At 57.5% G+C, this 11,891-nt stretch overlaps 1 protein-coding gene across 1 annotated transcript in view; it reads left to right on the forward strand.

Moving 5' to 3' along the window:
* Window positions 1–10,605, forward strand: part of ASS1 (argininosuccinate synthase 1) — a 53,147-nt gene extending 42,542 nt beyond the window's left edge. Inside the window, exons 13-16 of the mRNA XM_042913738.1 lie at window positions 344–475; window positions 4,909–5,065; window positions 8,970–9,035; window positions 10,324–10,605. Coding sequence (XP_042769672.1) covers window positions 344–475; window positions 4,909–5,065; window positions 8,970–9,035; window positions 10,324–10,369 — 401 coding nt within the window. The 3' untranslated portion in view covers window positions 10,370–10,605. The remainder of the gene's footprint in view (window positions 1–343; window positions 476–4,908; window positions 5,066–8,969; window positions 9,036–10,323) is intronic.
* The last annotated feature ends 1,286 nt before the right edge of the window (window positions 10,606–11,891 follow it).

Genomic DNA, 11,891 nt, shown 5'->3' on the forward strand with positions numbered 1-11,891 from the left:
GTTTAATTATAGGTTTTCAGCCGCGGGCCGGTGGGCACGCGTTGGGAGGGAGGGGGGAACAGCTCCGAAACCCTGTCATTTTCCAACGTCTGAGGGCCTCTTCAAAGGGGGGATCCAGACATTTTCTCCACAAGCCGCAGAGTGGACTGTCGTGGCCCCAGCATGAGCATAATGACAGGAGCGTTTTGCGGCAAGCTGGGAGTGAATGGGTCCGACCGGCTTGTCTCCTGTCAGACGAGTCATTATTTTTTTTTTCCATTTTTTTTGTCATTTGCTGACAGTTTGGGTTTCATGCGTTTCTCTCTTTTTTTCTCCTTTTCCCCCTGCCTGGAAAAATGGCTAGGTATCTACGAGACCCCAGCAGGGACGATCCTTTACCATGCTCATTTAGACATCGAGGCCTTCACCATGGATCGGGAAGTGCGCAAAATCAAACAGGGCCTGGGCTTGAAATTCGCCGAGCTGGTGTATACGGGTGCGTAGACCCCGCTGCCCTCCCCTCCCTAAGCAAACAGCACCCTCCTCCGGTCCCGCTCCACCCACCGCCATCCTCGCGAGAGAGCCCGAAGGATGCAGGCTGAAGGGGGTCAGGCGAGGGCGGGGGACAAGGAGCGAGGGGGGCGGGGGCGCCAGAACCTGCCTTCCTCGCCGGGTGTTGAGGGGAATGTGTCAGTCCCCCCAAGATGTCCAGCCGCTCTGCCACCTGCGATTCGCGTGACGTCAGGGGGGCCAGGGAAGCGTCACACATCATCCCGGGGGTGGCCGACTTTGACGCGACACGCGTGCCAGGCACTGTGTGGGGACACCAGCCATCCCAGGGAGTCCCTCCCAACGTTCCCAGGAGAGCTCCGGCCAGCTCTTGTTACAGACGAGGAAACTGAGGCTCAGAGGAAAAGGACCTTGTACAAAATGACACAACCGGAGGTGGCCTAGTTGGGTCTGGCCCCAGGTCAGGCTGTCTCCAGGCGGAACCTGGAACCACCTCAAGCGAGGGAAAGGCTGCCTTGACCAAGAGCTCGGCCCCAGGTCCGGGCATCGCACGAGCCAGATGTCACTAACCCACGCTCGGAATGACATTAGCACGCAGTATGGGTGGGCCCCCGATTTACAGTTGAGACTCGGGTTTCCGTGCCTTACCTGTCGTCCCAGAGTTGGAATCCACATTGTAAAACACTGGTCCCCAGGTCCGGCCCATCTTCCATACCTGTTCAGCCCCTGAGGGGAACCCAGTTTTTGTTGTTTTTTTTTTTTTAATACTTCTTAAATAGTTGGGGGAAAAGTTAATGACACTCTTTCACATCACAGGAAAATGACAGGTAATTCGGATTTCAGTGTCCATAAAGAGTTTTGGGGGCACGGCCGCGCTCATTGGCTCCCATGTTGTCTCTGGCCGCCTCCGAGAGATAATGGCAGCGCTGAGTAGTTGTGAGAGAGGCCGCACGGCCCGTAGAGCCTGGAATAGTTACTGTCTTCAGGGCCCTTTCCGGAAGATGTTTGCCGACCCCGCTCTATGGCATTCACCGGCTCCTTAACGTGAGAAACCACATCACAGCAAACAGCCCCTCTGAGCTGTGGCCAGGGACCGGCTGCTGACACCTATGGGGTCCTGGACGTCAGGGGGACCCTGGAGAGTGAACATTAATAATCCCTACCTGGGATAAGACTCCGAGGCTCCTACCCACCCCCTCCTCCTCCACCCGGAGCTTTTATTTCCTTTGAAAGCTCCTAACCACTGTAACTCCTCTTGGGGCTTCAAGGGGACTCGGTGGTTATTGGCTGGGTGATCTCTCCCTCCCATTGTATCCGGCAGCTTTGAAGCCGGGTCCCCCTCCTTCCCAGGTAGAGACAGGTGTTTAAATACCATTGTCTCCTGCGGGCTCTCTTGCTCAGCAGGGCTTCAGCTGGAAGGTGGATTCTGGTTACAAAGGAGGAGAGTCGTGAAGCCTGGCAGGCCAGTGGGGGAGAGCACCTGGCCCGGGCGGCGGCGGGCTGCTAGCTCCGAGGCCCCGGCTGCTGCTGCGGGGAGGCCGAGCGGGGGCAAGCCACCAGTCGCCAGCCACCTCCCTTCTCATCACAGAAGGGCTGCTACCTCTTGCCGAGGGGCCCCGAGCTGGGCCCTCACGGGTATCACCTCATCTTGGCTGCACAGAGGTGAAGACACTTGAACGGTTTCACGGCTGACGAGTGGTGGCTTTGAGCCCGGGACAGGCCAGCTTCGGAGGGCAAGTGCTCAGCCGCTCCAGTCGATCCCAGGAGGCAGGAGGGGCGTGGGGGGCAGGGAAAGTGGGCTGGGGCCCTTAGGAAAGGGAGATCAAGGGTGGGGCGGACAGAGCATGCAGGGGGCGGGGGGGAGGGTTGCTACTGCAAAGTGTATTGAAAACTACAAATGCCTGGCATGTTTCCCAGGATAGAGGCAGGGACCAGGGCCATGCCTCTGGCTGGTTTGATGACCTTGAGTAGGTCTGTCTACCCCAAGCCTCAGTTTCCCCTCCTGTAAAACACAGGGCACCAGGCCGGGACTCTTCACGGTTCCTGATTCTAACAGCTCAGTCATACAGCCACTCCGCTGTGACACTCGGCTTCCCCGGAGCACAGACAGGGAGACTGAGGCACGAGGGAGCCCTTCTGCCTCAGCCCCACTCCTAGATGCCCTGGTGACTGACCCCTGTTCATTTCCGTCTCCTCGCCCCATCCCCACATCTCCCTGTGGGCTTGTACAGATCCCCTCCCTCCAGGCGCAGACCCTGGTCCCAACCCACAGGGTCATCCTGGCAGGATCCCGGCTTCAGGACCCATCTCCTTTAGGGCACATAAGCTCACCTCCTTTCCCCTTGCCTCAGTTACTTCAGCAGAAAAATGGGTATAACGCACCCCTCCAACAGAGGGCTGTTATCCCCATTGGCACAGTGCCTGGCCCAGCCCAGAGCTGAGATGCCCATGGAACGCACCAAGTTCACTGCCCCTCTCCCCAGGCTGGGTCCGCTGGGAAAAGAAATCTGAGTGCAAGACCTCCATGTAGTAGAGGTGGGGAGGTCCCGAGATAAAGCCCAGGCCGGGTCTTCCCGCGTGGGTTTCAGCCCCCTATCTCTGGCTCTGTCTTCCAGCCTGAGAGCTTAAAGGTCTAATCATCCTGACTTAGAAAGATGGCCAAGCCACCGGGGCATGGCAGGGAAGGGGCGCGGGGGGCATCAGCGTCCCCTCCCACGGGGGTCTGGGCCAGAGTCGGGAGCACTCTTCGGGATCTGACTGTGGCTTGCGACAGCCTCTTCCTCTCTGGGTTTCTGTCTCCCTGTATGCAGTGAGGGCTGGCGGAGGCCGAGTTCAAGAATCTGGGATTTAAAATGCTTAGTGTTCGGCCCACATCCTGTTTGTTCATTGAAACCACACAACTCCCCCCGAGAATGGTTAGTACTCTCTCACCGTACAAACGAGGAAACCGAGGGACAGAGAAGTTGCATCGCTTGTCAGCGTGGAGCGGGAGGTGAACCCAAGTGACAGGTGGCTGGAGAGCGAGGACCCAGTCTCTTCTCTCCCTGCCTGGCCCCTCCCCCACTTCTGCAAGCCACCGGACCCCATCCCGGAGAAGGCCTGCTCCGCTTTCCCACGGAGAGCCTCAGCAGGTGCCCACCCCCCCCCCCCCCCCCCACCGCCCCAGAGGCCCGGCCTCCAACAATAGCTGCAGACCTGGGGCTGACCTGGCCCTTTATCAGGGCAGGAGATCGCGCACCATCTGGCCCCACAGCTGCCCAGGTGGGGTCACCTTCCCGGCTCCGTTTCAAAGAAACCCTACCGCCTGAGCTGTCCCTCCCCCAATCCTGCCCGCGCGGCCACCCGCCCTCCACAGGGACCAGAGAGGAGATAGCTGTCTGCAGGTCTGAGCCTGTTGGGGCTGAGATACAGGCCCTGGGGCAGCCTGGGGACTGAGCACATGGCCTTCGCTGGCCTTAGGGCTCCGGGGGTCAGAGCTTGGGGGCGGGGGAGGCGGCACATTTCTCAGGCACCTTGTGCGCTGATGGATGTTCCATCCCGGGACAGGAAAATTCCAAGATTATCATGAACTTGGGAACTAAGGGCACACCCAGGCCCCTCAGGGTCTGCTTGGGTGTGACCTTGGAGAAACCTCGGCTTCCCCGAGCCTTACTTGCTCACCCAGAGAAGAGAGAGGCTAAGAGAGTTTTTCTCATAGGGCTGTTTATGCCCATTCGAAGAGCCAGTCCGGGATACCTGTGCTTCATTCATAAAAATATTTGCATATGCAAATATTAGCAGTATGTTGACAGGTTACTGACATCCAGGGAGTAGCGGGGGGCGGGGGATGCGTACTGGCTCTTGGCCAGGACGCCAGTGTGTGGATGCCCAGGACTTCCACGCCCAAGAAGCCCACTAGTCCTGGGAGGGTGATTTTGTGTCACCCCAACTCCAGACATGGGGAAACAGAGGCAGAGAGGTGAAGGCCACGCACATGTGGCCTTTCTGCACCCGAGCCACCATCCAGCTGCCCGTGCTGGGTGCTTCCATTGCTCAGGCTGGGGTCACACACACGCCTGAGTCTCAGGAGGCCTCCTGCCCCACCGCTGTCCGCTGTCCTCATGAGACTGAGCTCCCAGCGGGCAAGCGTCCCTTCACCGCCGTGTCCCCAGTGCCTGGCCCGTTGTGCTCCCTGAATGTCTGGCCTGAGGCAGAGGGTAATAGCTCCCCTCCTGATCGTGGCAAGGGTACCTCCTTACCCACAAGAGACCTGCAGGGCCACAGGCCAGGCCTGCGGGCTTATGCCACAAGTGCGCGTCATGCCGAGACTCGGCAGTGAACAGGGCCGACCCACCCCCGAGGTCCACCATGATGGGCTGAGGCGTGTGGTACCCCAGCGCCGTGGGCCACCCTAGCACCCTCACTTTGTCCCCGCTGCAGGTTTCTGGCACAGCCCTGAGTGTGAATTCGTCCGCCACTGCATTGCCAAGTCCCAGGAGCGCGTGGAAGGGAGAGTGCAGGTGTCTGTCTTCAAGGGCCAAGTGTACATCCTCAGCCGGGAGTCCCCACTGTCCCTCTACAACGAGGAGCTGGTGAGGTAGGTGCCCTACAATTGCCCCAGCTGGGGAACAGACCCCCACAGCCAGTGTCTCTTCTGACGGGCTTTCTCAACAAAGATGAGCACGAGCAGGGCACGGAGGAGACGGTCACGAAGAGAACAGACATGCTGCCTCTGCCCTCGGGGCCCTTACAGGCTAGATGGGGAGAAAGGCACCAATCCAATGATCGATTGAATGAGGAAAGGGGGTGTTAGGCTGGGGCGAGGTGCAGGGTACTCTGGGTAGAGTGCGGAGAAGCTTCCCTGAGGAAGTCACCTTTGAGCTGGCCCCCAAAAGACAGGAGCTAACCAGGTGGAGAGGCAGCAGGCAAGTTTCCAGGGAGGTTCTGGGCCTGGGAAGAGCCTAGAACATTACAGGCACTACCAGAACCATGGGAGGGACCAGAGCATGGGGGCCGGGGACCAGAGCATGGGGTTCCCGGAGCCAGATCTTAAAGGGAAGGACCCATCAGATCTTTTGTTTCCCAAGGGTCCTTTCTGGCTGCCCTGGAGAATGGATTCGGGCGGGGAGGGAATGAGCAAGGGTAGAGCCCATAAAGCACCCCAGGGGACATGCCGGTGGCTGGGACCCGGCTGATGGTCCTGGAGACCGAGAGAAGCAGAAGGATGTGACAAATGGTTCAGAGGGAGAATCGAGGGACACCTGGGTGGCTCAGCCGGTTGAACATCCGACTCTTGATTTCAGCTCAGGTTATGATCTCCAGGTTCATGAGATCGAGACCCCCGTGTCAGGCTCTGTGTTGATGGTGCAGAGCCTGCTTGGGATTCTCTCTCTCTCTCTCTCTCTCTCTCTCTCTCTCTCTCTCTGTCTCTGCCCCTCCCGCACACACTCTTCATCTCTCAGAATAAATAAATAAACCTTAAAAAATTCAAATAAGAGAGGTAGAATCGAAAGGGCTTGGACGTGGAAGAAGATGAGGAGGAGGTATGAATCACCCAGCACGAGCTGGGCGCGCTTCGGTGGCAAGTCCTGGGTGGAGGGAATTCTTGAGGAAAGAGCGTGCATTTGGATTCAGACACCCTGAGGGTGAGTCCTCTTTGAGACTGACCAGGAGAGTGCCTGGTCAACCCTTGGACACACGGGTCTAGAGGGGAGGAGAAATTGGGTTGAAGACAGTGGAGACTGGTGGACAGCCGGATGTTTTCCGAAGCCCGGAGGAAACTGGCTGGGGGCTAGGATCAGACTGAGAGGGCAAGGGAGCCAAGGAGGGATCTTGAGGCCAAGCCGAGGGTGCTGACGAGGCCCCGGGGGGACAGGCTGCGGAGCCCGGGTGGGCCGGGTCAAAGGCAGCCTTTGCCTTTGAGCTGCACCTGCACTCGTGTAGGAGAGCATGGCCTTCGCCGATGATCAAGGCATCCCTTTTGGAGGTCATCTGGCCAAACCAGAGGTGGGGACAGACAGCCCCCCCACTCCCCCGACTCAAGTCCCAGGCCTAGGTCAGCCCCGGGGGGGACGCCCGTTGGGAATTAGTGTGTGAGTTTTGTTTGGCAGCCAATATTATTTTTCTCTTTCCCTTCTCCTAGCCGTGTTGAGCGTCTCCCCCCTTCCATTTTTCTAAACACTCTATAAGCCATAAATATAACCGAATCAGTTTAGATCAGTCGGGGTAAATGTCAAATTATCTTCTCTCTTTCTCTCTCTGGCTCTTTCTTCCCTCCCCCTCCGAATCAACAGCCTCTAATAATCTGCCCAACCCTTCATTAAGCCTTACAGCCTCACTCAGGGAGATTAAATGAAGAAAGTAAAAAGGGGAAGGGAAAAAAAGAGAGAAAAGCAGGCGCATTTATTCTCACTGTGTCTCCGACCATTTCCCCTTTCTTTTTGATTTCTACATCGCTGACTTGAAAGCCCTTGAATGACAGCGTCACAGGGACCAGCGAGGAAGCCGTGAGAGGTAGCAGGGCTGGAAATGCCGAGGCACAGTAGGTAGAAAGTAACGTAATTATAGAGCAGGTCAGAGCCACTCGAATGAACAAAAATAAAAGCACAGAGGTTTTCTGTAGACCGTCAGGGGAGGTAAAAAAAAAAAAAAAATCATTGTAAACTCTTTTTCCACCACCCCCCCACCCACCCACCCCAAACCACGATTTTAAAAAGAGGTTTTTCAGCTCCTGAGAAACACCTCTCGGAAACTCTTCGGCAGCCTTGCGGGACAAGTTGGTCCCTGGACGTGGGCCTCCCTTTGCAGGGGCTGCTGGGGCCGGTGGACACGGGGCGACAGGGAGAGTGGAGTGGGAAAGTTTGTTTTGACACGTGCGACGAGATGGTGTCGCAAAGGCAGGTGTGCATGGAGGGGAGCTGGAAGCTCGGAGCCCTGGCTTCTCCTTGGGCCGAGCACAGGGGTCCTTCTGAAGGGGATCGGTGGCAATGTGTTCCACAATTTGTGGGGGGAGGGTGGGGGGAGGGGTAAGCTTCATTTATCATCCAGGGCAAAGTCCGTAAAAGGGATCTGTGGAGGCTGATGCTTTAGTTTGGTCCGGCTTTTTCTCCTCCCAGTCAGGGGCAGGGGGCAAGAGGCAGCGCCCCCCCCCCCCCCTGAAGTCTGTCATCTTCCCCCTTACAGGGGAACTTGCTGGTCGGCTCCTGGTGGCTTCAGCCACCTGAGACCTGGAGGGGCCAGCGGAGGTGAGGAGGAAGGGAGGGGTGGGAGTTCTCGGGCAGCTTCACAGCCCCATGAAGGTCAGGGCAAGGGCATGGTGTGGGTCGGGCAACAGAGCCCACGTCCTGAACAAGTTTCAGGACAGGGGAGCCCAGAGACACCATTGGTCCTTGGAAAAAGCCCACATCCACAAAGAGCCAGCCAGAGGCACAGCCTTAGGGTGAAAACACCCGCAGATTCTCCTCTGCCCTCCTCCTCCCCGATCTCACCCCTGGGGAGAAGGGCTCCTGAGGGGACAGGCCACCCCCCCTTGTCATTGAGAACCTTGAGACTGCTTTGTCCCGAGGCTGGAGTTCTGGAGACGTGAAGACAAGGGGCTGATTCAGAGCAGGATGCGTGAGAAACAGAGGAGGGTCCTCTGCCCACGGGGGGGCCTTGGAGGGTGGCCGTGTGGAGACAGATCTGAGACCGCAGCGCCCCTGAACTTGTCCTCAAAGAGCTTATCACAGTCACAGTTAAGGAAGGCAGGTGGGTGCTTGAGTGCTCCCGTCTCTGCGCCACCCACACCCCGCGGGCCCTGTTCTCGTCTCCCTCTCGGTTTCCTCGGCACCTGCGGGTCCTGGGTGCCTAAAAGATCCCCAAATAAATGAATGAGTGAATGAATGATACAAGGTAATGACATTGAGAGCCCCCGTTTGGCAAGTAAAAGCCTGAAGTTCAAAGAACAGGAATATTTGCCCTAAGCTCCCTGGCGGAGGGGGGGGGGGGGGGAGAAGGGGCGGCAGAGCTGAGAGACAGGCCCCTCCCCACCCCACCCCCACCCCGCCCTGAAGGACTGTGGTTGGGAGGGGCTTTGGAAGCTAGGGAAGTGAAAACAGCCCCAGAGAGGTAGAATCTGGAAGAGGAAGGTTGTAGATGGGGCGGGGGGCGGGGGGAGACACTGGTAACAGCAGTGGTTGACCAGGCGCTTCTGGTGGCCAGCTGGCGTGGGGTGGGCACCAGGTTCGTGGATGCGTTAGGCAGGGTCTGGCCGGGACCCTACCTGCCCCGTCGTGTTAGCAGGGATGAGGCTCCCCGCTCTCCAGCCCCGGACACGGTGCCTGGCCCGTAGTAGGGCTCCTGAATTGGGACAGAAATGCAACGAGAAGCCAAAGTTTGGGCCAGCAGGGCAGAAATACCCCGGGTACCTGGGAGCCTGAGCGGTGCCCAGCCCCAGAGATCCTCTGACATCGCAAAGCAAGGCCTGGGGGCTGTGCTGACAGGCTTCTACTGTCTCCTTGCAGCATGAACGTGCAGGGCGATTATGAGCCCATCGATGCCACCGGCTTCATCAATATCAACTCCCTCAGGTGAGCGGCTCTGGGCCCTGATGGGTCCTCAACACCCCCCTCCCCCAGGTGTGGGCAGCAGGCAGTGATAGGACCTCAGCTGCCCTTTCCTAGACAAGCCCCACCTTTCTGTCCCCCTGCCCATGGCACCTGCAGTGCCTGCTTTGGACCCAGCCTGTTCCTATTCTCAAGGAGGCAGGAGGCACAGCCAAGAGCCACAGAGGGTCCTGAATACTTAGGTTCCATGTTCCCGGGTCCTGCCCTTTGCCTCTGACACTTACTCCCACCCTCTCCAGCTGGAAGAAGGACTCCGCTAGGAGCCCCTTGCCTGGGTGGGTTAGAAAGGGAAATGGCCAAGAGGTAGAAAGGCGCCTCAGAGAGTCACCGGGCCAGAAGGCACCCGTCGCCACCCCCGAGCTGCGGGTGTAACTGGAAACCACCCTAGCCACGTGGACCCCCATGGCCTAGCGGGGTAGCGAGTACCATCTGAAGCCGCTCAGACCTGGGTTCAAAGCCGAGCTCTGCAGTACGGTCTCAGAGCAAGGGCAAACAGGGTCATTTATTCCCAACAGTCACCATACACTAAGCCACTCCCAAGGCACTCTCCTAACTTGTCTCCTTTAATTCTTACACAAAGCTGCGACTCCAGAAACAGGCCCAGAGCGGTTAAGTAACCTGCCCACAGTCACACAGCTAGGAAGCCATATTGCTGAGTCCAGAAGGTGTGTCTGTCCAGCTCTGGGTGCTTAGCCACCAACTTCCTTCTCTCGGGACTTGGCGTTGGGTAGAAGGCACGAGTCTCTCTTGTCTCCCTGACACATGCACTGGGCACAGAGCCACCGTTTTCCCCCAAAGCCAGGCTCTTGTCCCTGGTGCCGAGACCGAGGGAGACGCTGAATCCAGCCTGACCTTCCCGGGCGCTCTCCGCTCCGACAATCACCTCCGCCAACCCGCCTCCTTCGCCCTCTGTATTTTATGACTATAAACCCTTTTTCAATGGCTCCAAACACATCGGGTTTTCATAATGGCCTCTTCATCTCTCCCATTGCCAGTTAAATGCTTTGTCTTCAACAATGCCAAGCAATGTTTTCCCCCAAAGATAAATTAATTACATTATCCTGATTGGAGGGCAGGAGGGGCCGGGGGCAGGAGTGGGAACAGAGGGGGGGAAAAAAAGACAACTTCACACACACGCACATCTTAACAAGCAGCTGCCCCCCGCCACCCGGGTTGGGCCCGAATTAATTGAACCGAGTGCATGTTGTTATTGTTAATTTACATTTTTCTTTGTTTTGAATCTGGTTTACAGGCTGAAGGAATATCATCGCCTCCAGAGCAAGGTCACTGCCAAATAGACCGGTTGACAATGAGGAGCTGGGCCGCCTCCTTTGCCCATCTCCCAAGTACAGGCGCTAATTGTTGTGATAATTTGTAATTGTGACTTGTTCTCCCGGGCTGGCAGCCTGGTGGGGGTGCCAGCCCCCAGCTTTGTTCCCCGCTCCCCTGCAGCCTGCAGAAGTGGGCACGGAAGGGAAGGGGGGGGTGGCTGCAGTGCGGAGATGTAAAATGACAATTAAAAAGAGATACATTAGTCTTTTGTTTCTTTATTTCTGCAGAGAGAGGGTGTGTGTGAGACTGTGTAGTCAGCGGTGCTCTTCTTAGACCAACCTTTGTGATTTAAGCGCTACCAAAGCCACCTTTTGCCGGGGACCCTGTTTATCTGGGAGGATCGGACCGACTCTCCCGCAAAAACCCCCCAGAGAATCCAGATTTGGCCCCCTGGGTCAGCCTGGCATTTTGTCACCGACTGTGGCCCCGTGCCATGTCACAGGGAACCAAGGAGAGTTTGGGTGACCTCCTGGGGAGCTGTCCCGCCCGCTGCCCACAGAGAACAGCCGGGAATGGCGGCCATGACTGCCCACAGGAGGCTCCCCCCCCACAGCACGGTGGCCTTATGTGGCCCAAATTATGGAGGAGGAGGAACCCTGAGTTAAGAAGAAAAGCCTGAACGGAGAACAGAAAAGGACAGCCACAGAACTTAGGGTCAACCCTTGGGGGGAGGCCACCTGGCCTACAAGTTTCCCCCCATCACTCCAACACAAAACAAGGCCCAAGGCGGCCATGTCTGTGCAGTGACTCCGCCCCCTCAGCCATATCTCATTGGGCCGGGCCTGGACACCTGACCCAAGCCGGGCCAATCAGAATCTTGCTCCCAGGGACCCAGCAGGCACAAATAGGCAGAAGCGAGACCAGGTGCCCTTGGGCTGGTTGGGATGCCTCGTTCCGGAAAAGTGCGGAGGGAGAAGAAAGCAGGTGGCAGGGGGATGGGAGGAGTGGGCTTCAGGGTTCGAATCCCAGTTCCCATCCCGGTGCGCACCATGGTGGTGGTGGCGTTTCTTCATCCGGATTCTCTAAGACAGCCTGGGGTTCTCATAACCCAGTATCGTGTGGGACCTAAGCTTGAGGAGGGAGTGCCTGGTACTTGCAACCAAAAGCCGCTTTACTGGGAAGACTGGAGTGCAGATTACTCTGGACCCTGCCCTGGTTCTGATCTCCCGTCTCCTGCCTTGGCCAACGAGGGTTTCTTTCAAAACGAGTTTTGTCTTTGAAACTTCTTTTTCTCTGCTTATCGGAGTTATCGGTGAATTCCTCAAAACCACCGTTGCCAAACACTTCGCTATACGCTTTATTCACATGGTCTCCCCGGACCTTCAAAACACCGTGTGGTAGACACTGTCCCCTCCATTTTACAGAGGAGGCAACAGAGGCAGAGAAATTGATTTGCCAAAGGTCCCTCAGCCTCAAGCGAGAGCCAAGGACCAAACGCTGGCCTGGCTGCCCCGCAAACGCTCCCGTGTTATGTCGTGATAGGCTGCG

This window comes from Panthera leo, chromosome D4 (assembly GCF_018350215.1).
Source record: "Panthera leo isolate Ple1 chromosome D4, P.leo_Ple1_pat1.1, whole genome shotgun sequence".
Lineage (NCBI taxonomy): Eukaryota > Metazoa > Chordata > Mammalia > Carnivora > Felidae > Panthera > Panthera leo.